This window comes from Rosa rugosa, chromosome 7 (genome assembly GCF_958449725.1).
Source record: "Rosa rugosa chromosome 7, drRosRugo1.1, whole genome shotgun sequence".
NCBI lineage: Eukaryota > Viridiplantae > Streptophyta > Magnoliopsida > Rosales > Rosaceae > Rosa > Rosa rugosa.
This window is the reverse complement of record NC_084826.1, coordinates 1,596,427-1,617,680: the sequence shown is the minus strand read 5'-3', so window position 1 is coordinate 1,617,680 and position 21,254 is coordinate 1,596,427. Positions and strand designations below refer to the sequence as shown.

The 21,254-nt window shown below is 36.8% G+C and overlaps 4 protein-coding genes across 4 annotated transcripts; 1 reads left to right on the top strand and 3 right to left on the bottom strand.

Annotated features, from left to right (window-relative positions):
* Positions 1–1,797: 1,797 nt before the first annotated feature.
* On the bottom strand, positions 1,798–6,323 carry LOC133721185 (protein PHR1-LIKE 1). Its single transcript, XM_062147726.1, has 8 exons — positions 6,120–6,323; positions 4,216–4,983; positions 3,771–3,963; positions 3,572–3,648; positions 3,429–3,468; positions 3,064–3,121; positions 2,598–2,670; positions 1,798–2,366 (listed from the first exon to the last, which is right to left on the bottom strand). The coding sequence occupies exons 2-8, from the start codon at positions 4,777–4,779 to the stop codon at positions 2,091–2,093; spliced, it is 1,281 nt and encodes a 426-aa protein (XP_062003710.1). The 5' UTR covers positions 4,780–4,983; positions 6,120–6,323; the 3' UTR covers positions 1,798–2,090.
* A 3,460-nt stretch (positions 6,324–9,783) lies between these two features.
* Positions 9,784–11,830, top strand: LOC133721186 (peroxygenase 2-like). Its single transcript, XM_062147728.1, has 6 exons — positions 9,784–9,988; positions 10,282–10,431; positions 10,846–10,931; positions 11,058–11,152; positions 11,238–11,363; positions 11,453–11,830. The coding sequence occupies exons 1-6, from the start codon at positions 9,850–9,852 to the stop codon at positions 11,604–11,606; spliced, it is 750 nt and encodes a 249-aa protein (XP_062003712.1). The 5' UTR covers positions 9,784–9,849; the 3' UTR covers positions 11,607–11,830.
* A 1,038-nt stretch (positions 11,831–12,868) lies between these two features.
* LOC133721176 (large ribosomal subunit protein uL14x/uL14z/uL14y) lies at positions 12,869–14,927 on the bottom strand. Its single transcript, XM_062147714.1, has 4 exons — positions 14,777–14,927; positions 14,248–14,532; positions 13,258–13,299; positions 12,869–13,138 (listed from the first exon to the last, which is right to left on the bottom strand). Exons 1-4 carry the CDS (start codon positions 14,787–14,789, stop codon positions 13,056–13,058), a joined length of 423 nt encoding a protein of 140 aa, XP_062003698.1. The 5' UTR covers positions 14,790–14,927; the 3' UTR covers positions 12,869–13,055.
* Positions 14,928–16,152: 1,225 nt separating this feature from the next.
* On the bottom strand, positions 16,153–20,224 carry LOC133723651 (histone-lysine N-methyltransferase SUVR4-like). The gene is made up of 8 exons (XM_062150544.1): positions 19,889–20,224; positions 19,329–19,629; positions 18,517–19,091; positions 17,735–18,000; positions 17,221–17,287; positions 17,015–17,065; positions 16,713–16,806; positions 16,153–16,451 (listed from the first exon to the last, which is right to left on the bottom strand). The coding sequence occupies exons 1-8, from the start codon at positions 20,081–20,083 to the stop codon at positions 16,426–16,428; spliced, it is 1,575 nt and encodes a 524-aa protein (XP_062006528.1). The 5' UTR covers positions 20,084–20,224; the 3' UTR covers positions 16,153–16,425.
* Positions 20,225–21,254: the final 1,030 nt, after the last annotated feature.

The following is a 21,254-nucleotide window of genomic DNA, read 5'->3' as shown; positions in this document are numbered from 1 at the left end:
ATTCGGAAATTCCTTCCTTAGCTTTTCTTTGATATCGTCCACCGTTTCATCTGTTGAACCCAGTTCCACAGAGTACGAGAAAGGCACATCTTTGAATTGAATGAATATGAGTTCTATATCTCTATCCCACCAATCCATTGTATGATCACAAATGCAAAAGAAAATCGGCTTTGCAGTATTCTACTCTAACTCGGAGGATATATATATACACACACACACATAAGGATTATAAACTTAATCCAACTAGGAAGAGGAATCCTAATCTCAACTGGACTAGCTAGGGAGGAAAACCCAAATAAAGAAATGCATATATAAATCAATTAGGATTGTAAACTTGGTCCAATTAGTAAGAAGAATCCTAAATTCCTAATAGAGAAAGGAAAAACCCGTAATTTTGGAGGGAGGACGCTGTTTGAAAAATGAAGGGCACCAGTTTACAAGACTCGATGTCCTCCTGATCTATACGTTTATCCATCTAGCCAATTAACCCAACATCTTTTTTCTTTTTCTTTTTTGAGGAAATTAATTCAAGAAAATAGTATCCATAAAAAAATGTATAGATTACAACTCTGGTTAGATGACAAAGGTTTTAGTCAGACATATGCTCGATTGGTAAACGTTACATATTCATTGTTAGGCAGCTTGGTATAGTATTCAATGTTGCGAGTAGTGAGAAGTCGGTACTCGGGAGTAATTTGATATTCAAACGTCATAAGATGAAGAATCCCCTTGTTTCTGTCAGCATGATTTTCTTCGTAACCTTCATCCAAAGAAATATCGGAACTTGGGCGAAGATCAGTATCATAACCTTGGCTCAAATCACCGGAGTCACAGTGTAATGCGAGGAAGTATTTGTGAAGAATAAGGCACACTTTATCATCTCCTAGATGCACAAGAAAACACTCTGTTGGACCATAAATTCATACTTGTACACTGATATTGTGTCACTGATCGATCTGGGGCGCATAAAAAATGAAACCATCACTAACTTTACATTCACTTGTACAGTCAAAGGTAAATATTAGGGTTCCTCCACCATCATGATGATCACCGGTGTCACCCCAACAACCCTTAACAAAGGGAAAGTCGGTTGCTGGGGGAGAGTGCAACTCTGTCCATCCTTTCTCGGGTCGGCTTACGTCAAAGCAGTAAACCACGGCCTTATCTTGATCCCAGTCTAGGATTTTAGCCTCAACTGCACAATACATTAACTCATTCAGCTTGCGGGATTTCTCAGCATAGAGAATGGCCGGAGGAGGTGACTACAGAGGCAACCATTTGGCCTCAAACTCTCCATCACCTTCGGGGTCGAGTACCGCAAAAGCATGAAGAGGCTCCTCCTAGTCAGTACTGCAATATTGCTGGCTTCTAGTATCAAGACAATAGAGTTTGCCGTCCATCTTACCCCACTCTTTCGTCGTCTCCATGGAAGAATACTTTCTTGTGATGATTCCATGATCTGAGCAGCTGCTGCTAATTTTCCTTATCATCTCCTTATTCCTTTTCTGATCACCTCTAAACGTAGCTAACCCGATAACTTCTCTTAACCTTGCTGCTGCTAGTACCCGCTCAAACGTCTCCTCTTCCTGATTTCTCTTTTACTCTGATCGGGGTAGCCTGGCTCTTAAGGCAAAAAAAGAAGTAATATCAAGTGTTTCTTCTGTAAGTGCAAAGTTTGTTTCAAATTTGATATTAATAATAAATTTAAGGAAAAAAAAAAAACAAGGGCCATTTTTGGAGATTATATATACAACAGACAGGTTACTGTACATCTATACATGATATTGATTGTCACAGTTGAGGGAAAACATCAATACATTGATTGGAACATTATTCCATCAACCAAGAAGAATTCATACCTAGTCAGAGAATACAATCAGGAAACTCAGAGACTAAAGTTTAAGCAACCAAAACCAGTCTTCACTTTTGAATAAAAGCAAACATGTCAATGTTTAGATAATTTGAATAAGAAACTTAAACTCTTAACGGTTTCCTGATTTGAGTCCGCTTGGTTCATCCTACCATAAATACATGCTGTCTATCAAAGCTTCGAAAAGGCGATACAACCCCTGGAGCAGCAATATTCCTTTTCATCCAGTCCTTGCTCGTTTTGTGGGGACGGCACCAGAATCGGCATCACCTGGAGGATCATGAGTCTCATGAGTTTCAGATTCTTGCGCCTTCTGTTTCATACTTGCATCTTGTGAACCTTCATCCACAGGAGCGCTGGTTCCTATTTTATTATGCTCATCTGACGTTGATGATGTCGGCTTGACCCTGTTGTCTTCCATCTTCCTTTGTTGCTCAAACATCTTTTCAAGGTACTTTGACTGTTCCTCAATTTCCAACTGCAACTTTCTTTGACTCTGCATGAATGAATATGACATCAGGACATGTGAACCCTCTACACACTGCACTCACTCTCCCTTTGTTTGTGCGCCTCTCCTTAAACAAGAAATTAAATGGAAGTATGACTGAAGTTTATTTCACCCTCACATTACTATATTTCCTTGAGCACTCTACCCAGCTCCCAACATGTAAACACTAGCACATTTGTATAGAGACATAAAGACAGTGCATGGCTTCCAATTGCATACCTCAAGTTGTTCATGAAGCTGCTTCTGGAGTTCTACCTGCAACCGCAATGCTTCAGTAATCCCCATACTGCTCCTGCAAGTAAACAGGAAAAAGTTTAAAGTTCATTTCAATTTAATAGCTCACGGATAAATCAGTATACAGATCTGTGAAAATGATTTTTCAGTAGCTACCAATACATTGAATTTGCATATTCTGAATTCAAAAATTTCTCCCACCATTTAACGAAAATATGGTAAAAAACAACCAGTAACTAGAGTTGTACAGAAACTTTAGCTTTCTTATATAAAATAGTTTGGTTCTACAAGTAGGAGAATCTCTCAATTAATCGTGCAACGCTGAAACTTTTCTAACAGACATAGCAATGGTTTCGATATACAGAACATAACAGAGTAAAAAAAAATAAAAAATTTGAGATAAAAGTAAGATACATGATCTTCAATTTTTTAGGTGAGAAAAAATACATACGTTTTCAAGTCTATAGAATTCATTTCTTCAACAGAAGTCAGATTCTTCTCACAAGTTCCTGAAAGAAAAACAAGAGAATTTACTTGATCGCCACTTACTAGATTCTTTTGTAAATATAGTAATTCTCTTTTGTCAGACAAGAGATCTTTACTATCTAACTATCAGATATTGACATATGCAAGGCTATTTAGTTGCTAAGAGTTTAAATAACAGTCAAGTTCCAAAAGCAGTTCATCACTGCCAGAAGACTAATTAGATAAATCCTCAATTAGCCGATCCTGAATCGTCACATGACTATTTTGACAACCCAAAGCTGTTAAAGATGCTATTGACGTCATAAGAAGAACAAAGGAGGAAATAATTACCTTCTGATGACTCTGGTTTGTATCTGGCTGTTCTATATTTCTGAAAATTAAGAAAAGAAAAAAAAAGTCCAGCAAAATTATATGCTACCACCATCTTGTTAGAGCTAATAGAAAACTAGTCAAGGATGGAACTATTGATATACCTGTAAATGGCTTTTTACATGATAGATTGTCAAGCTTTCAACCTTCATGACGTTTAAGATACCCTTAGGAGTGGCTCCTGATTGTTAAAGTTATTAGTCAATCACAAAAGAAGCTTTGTGATTTACAGACCTACTGAAAGATAGAACTATAACAACATATAATGATGGAAAAAAGAATAAGATAATTTGTGCTACCCACTTTCACTACCACCAAGCTGGTTGACAGCTTCAACAAAGGCCTCATGAAGTTCTTGTGTCCAACGCATTCTAGCTTTGGTTGAAGGTGCAGTGGACACTGGGTCAGGGCTCGTAAAAATTTCTCCAGATTGTACTGGCTGATGCTGTTGAATCTCGGGCTGCTGCACCGGGATATCAGAAGAATGCTTCAACACCTGGCACATCGTTAAATTTCTCGAGTAAATACTAACAGACTAAAGAAATCTTGATTATGATTTATGATCCAAAACAAAATTGCTACATGCCCTATACTAAGGTAACAAAACTGCTGACTAGAAATAATACTGCAGATTATTCTGTAAATAATAGAAAAGCTATAAAATATCCAAAGGTTTTAGCTCTATTGCAATCCTGCCTTTACAATAAGGTAACAGGCATCACAAAAAACAAAAGTATGAAATACACACCTCCGGTTTGGGATCCACTGCAGGAACATCATCAATCGAAAGCTCCCAATATGGATCCAGAGGACCATCAAAAGAAATTAATGGATACAAGTCAGACCAATCAGTCTTTTCAGCATGATCATCAGACATTATGACACCAGTACTAGTATCTACCAGGCCATTCTGATCAGGGAGATTTTCAGGAAAGTGCAGAAACTCCTGAATTGAATCTGGGCACCAGGAAATATCTTTATTTTGCTCAGGGTAACTAGCCACTGGTGTAGATTGTAACTGTGAATGGGTCAGTGACAGTGATTCTCCACTTGGTAACTTATTGATTGGAGAAATTTGGGAATGTCTTTCATGAGGGTAAAATGAAGAAATCTGACTGTCACAGGGAAGCCTGGACGATGATGGAAATGAGTTCCCAAGGGAAGAAGACTGTGGTAACATTGAATGCATAGGCTTTTCTCTTTGTGCGGAAACCTGAAAAGAATCTGGCAATCTGGAATAATTGACATCAAGAGGGGCAGGGAGATGTGGAAATGCTGAAGACATAGCTTTGGAAGTCCCCAAGTTACTCATCTATTTGGATCTGATCAGAATATAAATAGAGCAGGGTACATGTTCATTATTGTCTGTATATCAAATGTGCAAACTAGTTTCTTCTCAGCCACCTCCCACAAACTTATTCTTCATTGCCGACATAGCAGAAGCACAATAAGGAGGTTTTTGACCCTGTTCTGGCTACAATTCACCTTAAAACCAATCATAGGGCTCTTCTGCAATCTGTCAGAAGGAAATGTTACATAAAATTTTATGTTAGTAAAAGTGAAGTTTTTACCATTTCTACAAAGCCAACATGCCTAAACTTAGTCTCATGTCTTTTGCATTAGCAGAGTAACACTTCCTACTCCTCTCCTCAAAAAAAAAAACTTTCTAGTTTTCATGACTCCACACTTCACTTAAGGATTTTGTTTTTGGTACAACAAGGATTTTTCATCCCCAAGTGAATATGAATAAAAGACCAAACCTTGCATAGGGAAGGGAAGACAACACATATCTCAACAATTTACCAGACCCAAATTTCATATATAAAGATGAAGATACCAAGGAATCAACAAGCAGTTGATTAAACAGATAACTTGTAGAGCATCCAGACAAGCAATACCATTTGCGTTCTTTCTTACTTATTAACTACCAATATAATTTACTACCCCCATAGATCATATGGCTATAACATGTGTTCCCCCCAAAAACCAGAATCCACCTAGCTACAGATTTCAAGCATTCCAAGAAATTTGCATTCATCACCTAAAGCTGCTTGGTCGGTAGAAAAGTTCTCAATCAAAAACTTAAGAGTTGTTGAAAGAACACACCAATTTGTTACTTGAAGAAGATTACAAAGATAACAATCTGATCACTCCACAGTCTTTAGTTTACTATACTACACGAGGTGAATCTTTTCGGCAACTATATAAACATCAGACCAATGTAGACACCGGTTCAACTTTCTTGTAGAAGTAGCTCGTGCAAAGTTTATACAGAGCATTAGGCTAATTCACCCGTAAATCCAACATGCAACTAAACCAAATTACACTGTTGATCTCCAACTATTAACAGATAAGAATTGCAAAACAAAGTCAAAGCCACAAACATTGAAAACATAGTAATCATGAGCTGAAAAGCTAACTGAATTAACTTCCACATCAAAATTTCAACCCCATTTATCTTCCTTAAACAACTAAAGTCAATGATTTAACATCAGATAAATTAAATCTACACAACCAAACTATCAAGTTCCAAGTTCAAAACTACCATGCAAAACATTGAATTGGTCAATTGGGTACTACAATTCCAGATTAAATTGGGTACTATAAGAAACAAAAACTAAGAACCAAGAACTGGTAGTGAGAAAATCTTACCCCAAGTGAAAAAGACTGAAACTTGAACCCAAAAAGCTGGAGTTTGAATCAGAAAGCTGAGAGCTTTGTAGCAGGAAAAGCTGTTGTGAAAGATTCCGAGATACGATGACGGCTGTTTCTCTGTCCTTGACTCTCTCTCTCTAACAAGAAAGAGAGAAGAACAACGTAGTCGATTTGTTTTGTCTCTCTGATGACTTGGAAAATGTTAAGAGCGGCGACCAATGGAATTTGATCTTGGATTTCTGGCCGTTCGTTGACGTTAATTGTTAAGATTAGTCTTAATTTTATGATTAATTAACAGCTGTGATTAGAGAGGAATATTGGTGGTGTGCTCTGATTGGCTGCTAAAAGCCTAAAACATTTTTTTTTTTTTTTGTAATTTCTCTCTTTTTCTTTTTCTTTTTTTTTGTTTGTTATCTGAATTAGGTCAATCTTGACTTTTTAAGTTCTCTGCTCCTACCCACAGGATTTTCTTTTTCTTTTTCGTGCACCTTTTATTTCCATTTACAAAAAGTATTTTCTGGATTTTTGTGTGAATATTCCATCATCCATTGTATTTGTCATGTGAGTCTCTATAACGAATAATAGTAAACAAGATCACATTTCTCTTTCCCAAATGGCTAAGTACTTTCAAGTCTCAAAAGTATTTAATTTTGCATGTATTGTTTAAAATGATTTTTGGTCTTTGTATAGTTTCAACAGTACCTATATTATGATCGTCAACGTAAGTTATTGAGAGCTTTGGTTTCGGTTCATCGGGATAGGGGCAGAAAAATAGAGAGATTTTCGTCGTTCGGTGAGTTTGTGGATTGCAGTGGTGCATTTGGTCTTATCTTTATGCCCCAGAACATTAGGGTCTTGGCTTTCTTGAAATTCTCATTAGGTTTACGCGAGTTTGCATTCGAAAATTATTGTCCAAGCTCTATGCCAAAGGGCTGTGAGATTCTGGCTTTCATTTCATTCTCATTAGGTCTTTGTAGGTTATATTTTAGGGAGTTACTGAGGAAACGGTTTGTCCGAGCGAGTCGATGATTCTTACGGTTCGATACATATGTATTTGTCTTCGGACTCTAAGCATGTTACTTAGGTAGTTATGTGTACTTGCACTCCAAAGTCAGTGGCCAGTACTGCTTGGGAGCTCGGAGCATTCTCACAGGCACACCATAATTGCGTTTCTTCTTTAACAAGCCAATGGTACGTATTTGTTAATTAGTATCATTATTAGTTAGTTTACTTGTATGATGTAAGTTGTAACTCTCAAAATCTATAATATGATCGATGTTGTTTGGTATCGATTTACTCCTTATATGTAGAGTTTGATGTATGTAATGCGCGCTAGCTCTAACGACATTCTCAGTCACACCATAATTGCGTTTCTTCTTTAACAAACCAATGGTATTTGTTAGTATACTAACAATAATGATACGTATCATTATTAGTTAGTTTACTTTTATGATGTAACTCTCAAAATCTATAACATGATGTTGTTTGGTATCGATTTAGTACTCCTTATATGTAGAGTTTGATGTATGTAATGCTAGCTCTAACGATGTTTAGTCAATACTCTATCTAATTAACTCCTTATATGTAGAATCTGATATATGTAATGTGACATATATGTAATGTGACGTATGTCATAGCGGCATAACGGGATGATTTTAGTCTCTGGATTTAATCAAGAAGCTAGCTAGTTTTGGATTATGGTATAACGGGATGCTGGTAATTTCAGGTGGTCACCTCATTCTCTTGTCAACCAATTAGGCCTTATTTCCAAAGAAAAATTCTCTTACTGTGTGCCTTCAAAGAATGCCAATTGAGAAACGTACGCAGTAAGAGTACATACATATCTCTCGATCTCTAATTCAGGATACAGACCAAGTTTCCAATATACATGTGTTTCAGTATGGGACAGACATGATCCTTACACATTACACCCATGACTGAAGAGGAGAAACAATAGAGTTTGCCTCCAGCTCAAACAACTTGACCGAATATTCTTTACTTAGTGACAATAGTACTTGATCATTGGGAGAATGGGGCACTCGAATCGATCCCAGTTTTGGATAAGCAGTATTAAATGCAACCAGTGTTAAACTCAGATGTACGTACTTCCCCCTGCATGCCTCTGGCGAAAAGAATATGTGAGCCTACTGTACCGATATTGGGAGAGAGACATGTATAGAGACTATATATAGTCCAGAAAAGGTGCTCCGGTTGCTAATATGGTTGATCTTATGATCCCTTCTTGCACTTGCAGGCTTTGTAGCAATTGATACTGACCCTGAGAAAGTGTTCATTAAGACTTTGCAGGAGCCTCTTTCCTTGACAAAGACAAAGTTATCGATCAAAGATGTGTTTAGTTGCATGTTTGCAGGAACTCTTCTGCAAGTTATCCACACAAGTAACCAACTGTCGATCATTACAATAAAATATTAATCCAATGTCAATATATATGTCATGATCAATTAAGGAGAAAGACCTAAATTTGATTTTTGGAGTTAAAACAAAAAATAACTGTTGTTCAAACAAAACAAAATAACCGAGGCAAAATAAGGTATACCCAAAACCTCTTGAACCAACCAAAAATTAAGGACAGACCTCAAGCCCAAAAATTGAACAGAGTAGATATACCTTTTTACCGTCTTCTCTCAGTCCCAAATGCTTCATCACTTTTGCATGAAAGGAAGTTTGAGGTATGCCTAAGTTGAACAGATCCTTCTTTGCATTTATAACAGCAAATCCCTTCTTAGAATTAAGCTAGGGTTTGATCCAGTTCTCTGGAATTGAAAGAAGAAGAAGTACGAGCAATAATTGATTTGGTCAAAGAGTGTATATGTGGACAGGGTCAAAAATCAGAGTCTACCTGCAGTTCATGTATGTATGGGCTTGTATAATTGTCCTCTTGTAGTTTTTAGGTCATTCTATTTTGAACATTGAATCAAAATCTCTAACATGTATCATGTATGTTAGTTAACAAATTTTCTTTGGATAATTAACTCGTTTACTTGGAGCTACATAGTTTATAAACTACTTCTAGCAGTAGGTAGTTGTTGAGAAAATGTATCAGTTTTTTTTGTGTGACCCAACAGTACTATTGCTCACCTCACGCTAATTTTACTTCTACATGTTGTCAGTCAAAATCTTCGTATTTGCCATTAGATCCTTCGAGATCGATCCTCGTTATCTCCGGCCTACACATTATTTCCAAAATTCTTTCTTTGCCTCAATCTTTATATGACTATGACAATTTGTCATTGTGTCTTAATCCCTTAATCTGTAGTTAATCACATTCACGAACTTTTAGTTGTAGATACTATACTCTACGCATACGTTCCACTACCCTCATATGTAGATAACACTCCTCATATTTTTCTTTCCTCTCAAAAAACTATTCAAGACATAAAATATAATATATTTTTTCTTCAAAAACTTAAAACTGAAAAAACTACTTATGCATATGGGCAAGACCTGTATAACGGATAATTTGGCTTTGAATTTTGGAATAGTCAATTGTTATTTATATTGTTGTATTACATGAATGTAAAAGTGGGTTTACACGTGTTGTCTAGTTTAAGATCCATAATGTGTGTAGCTATACGCACTGCGAGTCACCTGGAGTTTGTTGTGCTTCAATCTAATTAATAGTGATAGTCAGTACTTAGCAAGTTAATTAGCAGCACTAAATCCAGCAAATTCAGAGCGTAATCGAGAGAAAAAGAGAGAGATCGAGATGGCAACAGTCGAGCAGCAGCAACAGCCACAACCGGAGGAGGCCTCAAAGGAAGCCATGGCCACGGTGGCCGAGAACGCACCGATCACAGCGGAGAGGAAGGTCCGCAATGACTTGGAGACCAAACTCCCAAAGCCTTGTAATCTTCACTCTTATGTACATATGATTTTGATAATGGAGTTCTATTCGGTTTATTAATGCATCAATATTTCAATATGTTAATGTAGATCTTCTTCATGTAATTATAGACGGACTCAATTTCATTAAGTGAGAGACTAGTGAAATATCAATGATCTCTCATTACATGAAACTAATCAACACTGCATATATGAAACTGATCTACTTTTTTTTTTTTTTTTCAAAAATTAGATCAATGCGTTCTTCATCTCTATTAATGGATTTATTTGATTTGGGTTGTTTCAATGATTTTAGACTTGCCTCGAGCTATGGTTGCACCTGATATGGAGAACATCAATGGCACCTGGGCTCATAAACATCAAAATATGTCTGTGCTTCAACAGCATGCAGCTTTTTTTGACCAAGACAATGATGGTATCATCTTCCCTTCCGAGACATTCAGAGGTATATATATCTATACTGCTATACATGTTCCTTGTGTGTTAATTAGCTTATGATCATTAGCATATAATTTAACTTTCAAAACGAAAATTTTAGTTACAGTAAATGAAAATTTTAACTTTCATGATCGATGCATGTGCAATTTCTTTTGAGTAAAATTGTGCGTGCAACTCGCGGGGTGATTTCTAATTCTTACTTCTATTTTGACAATACTTGATATTGATGGCCAATATTTCAAACACAAAAGAGCCGGAATTAAGAGCCAATTTATAACACACTCACCAAAAGAGGTTTTAAGTTTTAACCTAATTTCATATTGATCAATCATTTGTTTGGCCATCATTTGAAGTACGTAGTTGATTTTGCATGGTCACAGTTTCTAGATCTTAATTGTTAGTTGACATATTGTTAATGCAGGGTTTCGTCAACTTGGGTTTAATGCAGTTGCTTCTTTTATTTTCATGGTTCTTGTTCATGGAGCAATGAGTTATGCTACTCTGCCTGTAAGTTGTAATTACTTTCGCAATGTTTCCAAGACCCAATTCCTACCTTTTGCTTATGCATATGCCAATATAACTAGAGCTAGAACTGCTTATGTTATATGTTGAATGACCTTCTCTAATTTGCAGACATGGATTCCTTCACCCTACTTCGCAATTCACATACGAAACATACACAAGGCAAAGCATGGAAGTGATTCCGGCATTTATGATACTGAAGGAAGGTGAGAAACCAATCTGTCGAAGTTTCCAATTGAGTTATTCTTGACCAAAGCTGAACTTTTTCCATGCATGATCACTATGATGTAGGTATATCCCGGCAAACCTTGAGATCATGTTCAGCAAGTATGCTCGCACGGTCCCTGATAAGCTTAGTTTCAAGGAGCTGTGGCACATGACTCAAGCTAACCGTGACGCCTTTGATTTCTTTGGCTGGTCTCTCTCTCTTTCTTCCTCTTGAACACACACAAACCCATGAGTGCATACTCATTCAAAAGCACAGCTAATCTCTCACTTTTTTGCAGGATTGCAGCCAAACTCGAATGGGGAGTTCTATATGTTCTGGCAAAAGATGAACAAGGTTACTTGGCAAAGGAAGCCGTGAGGCGTTGTTTTGATGGAAGCTTGTTCGAGTACTGTGCTAAGCTGCAAAAGGGTGCTGTGGGTAAGATGAAATGATGCCATCATTTCGTCACGAAGTTTAGGATTTTTGTTTGTATTAGTTCATTTCAGCTTTTTAGACTGATAAGTGACAGTAGAAAAAGCTATAATAATCCGACTTCAGGAGTTGGATGAATAACTCCTAAACCTATCAGTTAAAGCCCCATATCTTTTCCTCTGGTTAATGTTATATGTATGATTAATGAACAATTCTCAGGTTCACCCCTTGGGGTGAAGCAGCATATTCACCCTCTCTTATGATTAACGCATAATAACTTTTTAATTTTCTAATCCAACCATTCAAGTTGTATAATGTAATACAAAGATTAGTTCTGTAAAAAATCAATCAAATTGAAGACCTTTTAATTATTCATTTATATGAAATACATGGACGGTTCATCATAATAGCAGTAAGTGTTGTTAGAACCGTCCATTTATTTGATTCAATTAGATAATTAAACGATTTCCGATTCGATTGATTTTTTACAGAGATGATCTTTAAATGCTAATTTAAGATATGTACCGTTGGATTATAAATTTATTACGTAAAAGTGAGTTAATCGATAATAGGGGTGAATATGCTTGCTCACCCAGGGGTGAACCTAAGAATTGTTCATGATTAATTAGCTAACTGAGGCTTCAAATTTCCATAAAACTCTGCTTAAATCAAATCCATAACTTCGTTTTTTTTTTTCCTTCTTTTTTTTTTTTTTCTGAAAGAAAGATGACAATCGGTTCATTAATGAAAAGTTGAAAACCAAGGAGTACCAGTACGGAAATAGAGTACCAACACCGTAAGGTGGTGATCTAAAGTCTAAAACTCTAAACACAAGGGCTGTTGTTGCAAACCAAAGGGCTCAGCCAGTGAAACCCTACGGCCTGTCGCCACGGGAGAGAGAGAGAGAGAGGATGGCTAGCTCCCCCGTTCATTTTGAACTATTAATTTATTTTGAATAGGTATGTGAATGGAGCAAATTCTAACATAACTTTATAATAACAAGTCTACTAAAACAGGACTAAGATTAGCCCTGGTCTTGAGAAAGAACTAGAGCCAAACTGCAAACTCATTCCTGGTTCATGACAAGGTGTCAATGACCAAAACCACAATCCAAACTCTGTTCTTGTTTGAGATTGGAAAAGTTTATGGTTGCTAAAAAGCCAAGCAACAAGAGCACATATGTTCAACCTGACTCCCAACTAAATTCCATCAATAAACCAGCAAAATTTGAAAGGCAGAGCACATTTGATAGTGGAATTGACCTAAACGAAAAGCTTAGTAATTAGAACAAAAGCTCTCTTTAACTATCAGAGTCTTCATGGTAGTACGATAGTAAGTTCAAACACCACAAGGGTAAAAATCCAGGAAATTTTCATACTCATCTAGAGTTAAACAACAACTGACTAAGCCAAGCAATATCCAGATTCGAGAACATCATAAAAAACCAATCTAAAGTGAGGCTTGAAGACTTAAACTATGGCATTAGCTGCACTCGCAATTCTTGGCCACAGATCAGCACATTCCTTCCCAATAGGCCCAGTGATAGCAGATCCTACAAGCACCAGCAAAACATGATTTAGAATTCAAAACTCAGGTGCATGAGAAATAACATTATCAAGATAATTATGTTACACTTCCATATAAGTTAATATTGATGTCCACGCTCCTTACCTTTCATTTCACCCTTTGGATTCACAATGACACCAGCATTATCTGCACCAAAATAAAAACCATGGTCAGAAACCAGAGATATGGAAGATCAGAATGCTCACTTTACTGTAATTTTAGCAAACAGATGCAGCAAAGTAGGTCTAATAGGAGAAAGAACATATGCATATTATCATATCAAAAACAAAACCATTACAACGAACCCAGAATAGTTGAGTTTTGGAGTTGAGTAGTACTGCAATGCATAACATAGTGCAAAAGCAAAATGGGCAAAGCTCCATTGGCATATTCACAAACAATTAACCACATCTTAATTTTTAACTTCAATCAAATTCACAGCCACGATCCTAAATAAACAGTTATCCAAATCCCCAACTGCCTACAACTGGTACCCCAAACCCAATGCACAAGACCCTGCAATGCCATAATCCTCAAAACATATCAACTGAAATGTGCATCGGTTAACACTCATTTCAGTTCATAACCAATCAAACACTGTCTTAACCTCCATACATTTTCATGGAGCCCACAAGGAACAGACCTTATCTAACATAAGTGCAATTCTATTACCTTCAAAAAATAAACTATACGTCTATATGCTTATTCAGAGTAACTATCCCAACTAACATTTACATCACAAGTACTGCCCGGAAACCAAATCAAACACTAAATCAACTTCCACAATCCTACAACGCAAGCACTCATTTCATCCTTTAACCAATTAAACACTCTAGTTGATCGAGAACAAACAGTCAAAAGCATGCTAACTAGTGCCAACAAAAACCATCCCAAATAATCTTTAATGTGTTCCAACTAGCCCCAATGGAAATCTCAAAACCAAATCAAACACTACACCAACTTACACAATCATACAATCAAATCACATTTCATCCTTTAACCAATTAAACACTATTTTTTCCCTCTAAACATGCTCACATTCACCGCGCAAACATAGTTCATCGAAAACAAAGAGTTCGAAACACCATTCATTACCTTCAAAGTACATGAAAACACCATCCTTTCGGCGCCACGGCTTGCGCTGCCTGACAATGACAGCTGGCAGCACCTTCTTCCTGAGGTCCGGCTTTCCTTTCTTCACAGTGGCCATGACCATGTCACCCACACAAGCCGACGGCAACCGGTTCAGACGACCCTTGATTCCCTTCACAGAGATAATGTAAAGATTCTTGGCACCCGTGTTGTCGGCGCAGTTCACCGTCGCCGCCACCGGCAGACCCAGCGACATCCGGAACTTGTTTCCGGCAGACCCTCCGCGCCCTGAAATCAACCAACTTTACGGGTTCAGATTGAAATCAAAAAGCAAAATTTCAAGTTCAAAACAGAGAATTGGGGAGGAGAAAGGTTTAATCTTTTGCTCAGATTTCTCTGAAATCAACCAACTTTAGGGTTTAAGATTGAAATGAAAAAGCGAAATTTCAAATTGAAATAGAGAATTGGGGGAGAAAGGTTTAAGCTTTTGATCAGAATTCTCGGGAATTGAAAATTGAAGGAGAGAGCTTACCTCGCTTCGACATGGCTAGAGAGATTTGAGATATCAAGCTGGGGTTTTAGGCTACTATGGAGAAAGGGACTTAGGGTTTATATGGCAGAAAATTCTAGTTTGCATTTTAGTCCTTGTATTTTTAGGTATTTCGAATTATGCTGGAATTAAGGGTAGAATGGCAAGAGGTAAATCTCCAAAATGGTGTGTGTATTATTCATATTTTTGTTACATATTTCATTTTGGAGATTTAAGGCCACATTTTTCTTTTTCGGTCTGGGAAATTTATGGTCGTTTGAGAAATGTGTTTGTGCATCTATTTAAGTAAAGCTAAATGGTTTTGAAATGAGTGGCTTGTCGAGTTTTTATCTAAGTCTATATCATGCAGATGTCACGTGAGGATAAATGTGTCTTTTCAAGTCAACCGACACTACTAGGACCATAGTATAAATAGCAATTCTCGACACTAGGGTTGGAAATGGAGAGGAACATGAGGGAATCATTTTTTCGGTCTGCAACCTGCGCCGCATAGAGAGGATAGATCTCATAGATCTGAGTCAATTGGCAACAAAATCTTTTAGATCTATAGATCTAAAGATGAATATCGCACTTAGGGGCAGTGTCAGTAGCTCTCAACAAATACGACTAGATTCAGTTCAGACCGCTTGGACAAATACAACTAGATTTTGTCCGGATCGCTTAGATCTCGTTCTTTTACAGATTGTAAGTGCTCATTTTTCCTTTTTTGTATTTTTTATTATTATATTTTTCATTAAATTAAATTATTTGGTTTTTAAAGCTCATAATAATGATCATGATTCATCTACCTTCATTGTACTACAATTTAGTGCGCTTGTTTGAGATTTTGCTTATGTATGAGTTATTATATAGTTCTTATGATAAAAGATATTGTTATAGAAGCACATAGAAGTGTATCTAGTGTGTTTATTATAAAAGCGCTTGGTGTGCTTTTTTCAAAACCCACTTTTAAAATCTAAATTTTAAAAACTATATTTTGTTGTTGGAAAAAATAATAAAAAAATAAAAACCTTGTTAAGAAAAAATCAGGTCTAAAAGTCCAAACAGAACTATATATACTCCTTGAATGTAAGTTTTTCAATTTATGAATGAAATTTCATCTTGATCCAAAAAAAAGAAAAAAAAAGAACACAATTGTAGAACAATGCTTTATTCAGGGAAGGCATAGACCATAGCATAAGCAGTCTACATCAGAAGCTGAAACTCAAATACGAAGTCGTTCTGTCAGTTTTCAACGACATTTTGAAAGATTGAAAATCATACAACAATGCCTTTATTCTGATCTACAAAATATGTCTGATCTCATTTTAACTATCAGGAGCTCAGAACTCAAATACCTCAAAATATTTTTAATAACATTGGAATTTGAGTGAGGAACTCAAAGAACAGTACCCGTGTACAACACTTGTACAAAATCTCAAAGAACAGTAACCTTTGTACAATTGTACCCTGATCTACGATATCTGTTTAATTTTCTCTAGCATTCTAATATCAATTGAACAAACAACAATACAAGACTAATACAAAAATTCTGTAGTTCTGCAGCAAATGTGGCTTATGCCAAATGGGCTTCAAAGATTAACAAAATGAAGCCAACTAAAGCAAGTTTAAGTACAACAATTTGTCATTGGTCATCCAAGATTCACCACTTTTTTCCCTGCACATGAAAACACATCAACATATGATAATCAGAAGCTGTAAGAGGAGCTAAGATATAGAGATGAAGTGTAAAATTTTCAAAACTAGAGCAAATGCACATGACCATGCTCATTTCTTGTGGCTCCACTGAGCCCAAGGACAAAATTTAAAATTTTGCCTTCGCCAGAGAGTCCCAATGTATTTTTCATTGTCTTCACAGCAGAAGATACCAGTCACATTTGTCTCGGAAAATGAAAAAGAGATGATGGTGTACACCAACCTTTCCGTTTTTTGCTTCTGCAGTATTCACTGCCACAAGTGCACTGAAATGCCTTGATAGGATGATCTTCATCATCAAAATCAATCGTATAGTCCTGTAAAACGATTTCACAGATCATTTATCAACAATATTCAACCTTTGCATAAGCACATCATCCAAATTGACTGATTCAAACTTATGGAATCGGTCAATTGGGATCACAAAAGATAGATATGGATAGAACATTCAACAATTGGCATAGCACTTAAAACAGTATACAGAATAGGTAACTCAAGTAGTAGATAAGAAAGAAGCTCACTCACCCAAGTTAACTCTTCAAAGGCATTCACTTTCCTGGTAGTGAAAAAGGCAAGCTGCATACAATGAGCAGAATGAAGATATCAGGGTTGCTTCTTCACACAATCACAATGTATAATCACAATCAAACAGAAAGACCATTTAAAATGTTACAACATAAATGTAACTGAGCATGTGTGGGCTTTTGGAAATGAAGCAGCCAAATTTATACATGATAATAATGGCGGTCAGGAGTCTCCACTTGAACCGGGATATCAACCAAGTTTCCATCAAAGCATCTGGAATTGTAAAGGGAATTAAGCATAGAGTGAGACAAAGAAAGAGAGAGAATAAAAATCATCGAAAACTATCTATGAAAAGCATTAGGGTCATTTCTCAAGACAAGTTATTAAGCTTCTCTTAAATTTACAAGAACAAGATTTTTAGGAGAAACAGAAACCAACAGAAGTTTACTAAAAGAAGACAAATTTATAGTTGGATGATCTTTGTCATCACTAATAAATTGAAAATTGCTCTTATTACAAAGAGGTGAGGAATAGAGACAAACTTGCTAGAACTTCTGCAATCCAAGTTCTAAACCACAGGCACCAAAACGAATGGTGTAGTAATGGACTATAATGCAGATCTAATTATAGAAAATATGACCTGCTTAACCGAAAACACAAGGCTAAGCAATGAACAAACTCATCAAGATAAGGAAATTCACATGGACTGGAAAATATTACCTATGATTGATAAACCTTGCAACATTTCCGTGAAGCGTCCCATCCAGACAGAGGGCATCCTCATCCCTCAAAATCTGTTCTGAGCCCCAATCTGCATCTAGTGTGACTGGGTATGTATGTCTGTCATTGCCATTGCTTTTCATATTCCGATTATATAACTCTGTATTGGTCAGTATCTCCCCGACATATTCACAGACGAAGGATCCTTTCTCCAAGACCTCTAAGGTTCTAACTCCCCAGCCTTTTCCTTGAGAAGTCCAGAACACCTGAAGCATAGTTTGTTAGGACACCTAATTATCTTCATACAACAAATATTATGACCTAAATGACATCAATTTTAATATAAACATTCTGAACAAGTATTAAACTAATTTTTGCTTTGTAGCCAAACATTTGATGCTTCAAGAAAAAACTACATGATCAATATAGTGATAAACACAATCTACTGCACTCATCTAGAATCTCTGATAAAAAATGAAAATCTTGGTTGAACAGTATGCAGCTTCAACTAGCTAGTTCTTTACAAATAACAAAGATAGCAACACTTTTTAAGAGGTAAGGAGCAAGAAACAAGTATTTCTGGGCTCATTCGAAATATACCTTTTGAAAATTAAAGTTGAGACAATATGAGAGTATCAAACTTCATTTTAGTCACAGAAAAAAAAAAAAAAAAAAAAAAAAAGTTAGTTTGAAGTCATTTTCTTAAAGTAGCTTACATGCATTTCAGATGCTACTTAATTAGCCAGATAAGATATCCATGGGAAATGTAATGTGAAACTGACCTGCAACTTGCATGAAATCCCCCTTTGTACTACTCTGTTTCCGCATTGCATGTCACATCCACATTTTCTCCAACACTCTTTAATAAACTGCCGGACCACATGTCCTTTGCAGCTTTCTGGCATGTCTTCATTCTTAGACCTCTCAATAGGGCAATCTTGACAGTAAACATAATTTTGCTTCTCCGGTTCCCTCACCAGAGCCATAAGCTTACTTAGAAATTCTTCTTTCAGCAGACCTTCTGGTGTGTACACAAACTCCCCACCAGTTTCGTGAGCACATGCACACGGTAATGACGATGAAAGACAGTCTCCGGAACAATCCAGACAGCAATCCTCATCCGCAATACGAGACAGTGAAATATTTAGATGGGCATTTTCGTATATTATGTTGTGTGGGATGTAATTGAACTTTGGCAAGCTCCCATTTCCCACTTCATCTACTAAGGATATCGCCACCTTCTCAGTTGATTTTGTTATGTCTGATATATATCTGAGTGGCTTCTTATCCTCACAAGCGATAGGTGCAGCATTTGATTCTGGCTTGGGTCGTTGTATTCTAGCAGCTACAACTGGTCCTGTAACACAAAGGTAATAGCTAAGGCTTATTCAATAGGATATGTAATGGAAAAGGATATCATATATTTAGAGGCCCCCATTGTCTTCATTATTCATGCATCCAAGTAGCTAACCAAAACTTTTGCAGCCCAACAAATTGCCCAGCAAATGATGCAGCCAAGAAACAGTAGGAACGAAACATTTTTTACCCCTATTGTAAAAGAAACTGATATCATGCAGGGGAAAGAAATATATACCTGGACGTCTTATTGAGGTTGGCCCTGCAGAAACTGTAGCATCATCTGTGGATACCTTGTTTTTTGGCTTCGTGAAATTGTTCTTGTGATTACTACACGAGACTGCAGAAGCTGATGCCCGCTCAGGATGTACTGATCCATCTCCAGAGACCAAATGACGGGTAGATCGATGATTTCCATTGTGTCTGGAATGTCCGAGGGAGAATTCAGAACTTGATCCAGTTCTGGAAGATGCCTTGTCTTCCTCCTCAGCCAAATGGCGTCTTTTACGTGGTTTTTGATCTCTCTGCTCGTCATCTTCCTGTTGAGAGAAAAGGTAAAAAGTCAACCTTAACTGGTACAATTCTACTGTTTCTTGTATACATGCTAGCTGCACTTGTTACACCTCTACTTACATGTTCCACGAATTAGTTATTCTCTAATAATTTAAAGTGGAGGCCTAGTTCTTGTTCAACACTTAAACTACTAACGAAAACACAGTCTTATAGTGGCTTCCCAATAGAGACATAAATGTCACACACACACACACACACACATATAAAGAAATCTAAAGGAACTACCTTCTCCTTCAAATCAAAGTATGTATCAATTAGAACCCTGTAGTTGTCTGCTTCAATAGGCTCCCAGTTCTCGTCAAAAGCTTGATATAAGCGCTGGAGGACAGGTTTGATGTCTTCTTTACTAATTCCCACGGCATTTGCGGCTTTATAAGCATTGGCAAGGTGCTCTCTAAGTTGCTCTCTAGTGGGAGCCATTGCTAATCCAAAAGTTGATGCACACTTGATCTGATACTAATTCAGAGGTCAATTGCTCTTTATGCTCAGTGCTGCTACCTGCAGAAGTATGTGCAGCTTGTGAAATAAAGCACATAACACATATAGTCTTTATAGTTTACACACAACCAGTTTATTTTGGATGCCTTGTTAAGTTTTTTTTTCCCCCAGTTCCTTTTGTTCTCTGCATTTTATTAACATATAGAAGTAAGAATGAATGGAGTCCTTGAAGCAATGCAAACACAGGGAGATTACTTATACTTTAAATTTCTAGCAAGTGCTCTCATAATCCTTACTTTTGTTGGATTTGAGGCTCAGGGGCTGAGATATCAGTCTTTTCTGCTCAACCAACACCACCCTTTTCCCAAATTAGAATACCAAAGCCATATCAAGATGAAAAACAAAACTTTTTATATATTCTTTCATACTTCATATGTTTTGTCAGCAGTCATACATGGCACAAGAGAAACTACTCAAAACTTAGTCCCAAAAAAAAAAAAAAAATACTCAAACTTTCACAAACTGAAAACCCACAAAACAAAACCCATTTTTATAAGGTTCTTTTTGGTTCCCAGAAAATGAAGCAAAATGGGACTCCCAAGTTCTCTCCTTTATTGCACTCCACAATATTCCCCAGAACCAAAAAGACACTTGCATGCAATGCCTTTTCAATATCCATCAAAACCAAAACAAAAACCTCCTTTTGGGTACCCAGAAAATGCAAGTAAAAATAGAAACCCAGGCTTTCTCTTCCTCTGCCACAAGGATTCCCACTAACCAAACAAGAAGTAGAAACAATAGAAAAAATCACAAGCACACAGTGTACCATTTTTTCCAGTCTAATCAAAAACCATTGATCAAGCTACTCCAAAATTTAACTTTAAAGAAAAACTACACAAACTTTCACACACACACACACAGAGCTAAAAACCCAGAAAACAAGACTCACTCTTTATTACATTTTGATTTTCTTCCCCAGAAAATGCAAGAAACTTGGGGATCCCAATTCATCTCCTTTATTGCATTCCACAACAAACCCACTATTACATGCATCACAAATCCACCACCCACCAAAATTCTAACAAAAAACTCCATTTGGGTTCCCCAGAAAATGCAGGAGAAAATAGACACCCAACTTCTCTCTTCCTCTACC

Coding starts and splice junctions, on each gene's coding strand:
- LOC133721186 (XM_062147728.1), top strand. CDS start 9,850: ATGGCAACAGTCGAGCAGCAGCAACAGCCACAACCGGAGGAGGCCTCA. Junction 10,432..10,845: donor CCCTTCCGAGACATTCAGAG/GTATATATATCT, acceptor TTGTTAATGCAG/GGTTTCGTCAACTTGGGTTT. Junction 11,153..11,237: donor ATTTATGATACTGAAGGAAG/GTGAGAAACCAA, acceptor ACTATGATGTAG/GTATATCCCGGCAAACCTTG.
- LOC133721176 (XM_062147714.1), bottom strand. Junction 13,300..14,247: donor TGTTTTCATGTACTTTGAAG/GTAATGAATGGT, acceptor ATTTTGGTGCAG/ATAATGCTGGTGTCATTGTG. Junction 13,139..13,257: donor TCCAAAGGGTGAAATGAAAG/GTAAGGAGCGTG, acceptor TGGTGCTTGTAG/GATCTGCTATCACTGGGCCT.
- LOC133723651 (XM_062150544.1), bottom strand. CDS start 20,083: ATGGCTCCCACTAGAGAGCAACTTAGAGAGCACCTTGCCAATGCTTAT. Junction 19,092..19,328: donor AACCTCAATAAGACGTCCAG/GTATATATTTCT, acceptor TTTGTGTTACAG/GACCAGTTGTAGCTGCTAGA. Junction 17,288..17,734: donor GCAAGGTTTATCAATCATAG/GTAATATTTTCC, acceptor TTACAATTCCAG/ATGCTTTGATGGAAACTTGG.
- LOC133721185 (XM_062147726.1), bottom strand. CDS start 4,779: ATGAGTAACTTGGGGACTTCCAAAGCTATGTCTTCAGCATTTCCACAT. Junction 3,964..4,215: donor CAGTGGATCCCAAACCGGAG/GTGTGTATTTCA, acceptor ACGATGTGCCAG/GTGTTGAAGCATTCTTCTGA. Junction 2,671..3,063: donor AATTCTATAGACTTGAAAAC/GTATGTATTTTT, acceptor GTTTACTTGCAG/GAGCAGTATGGGGATTACTG.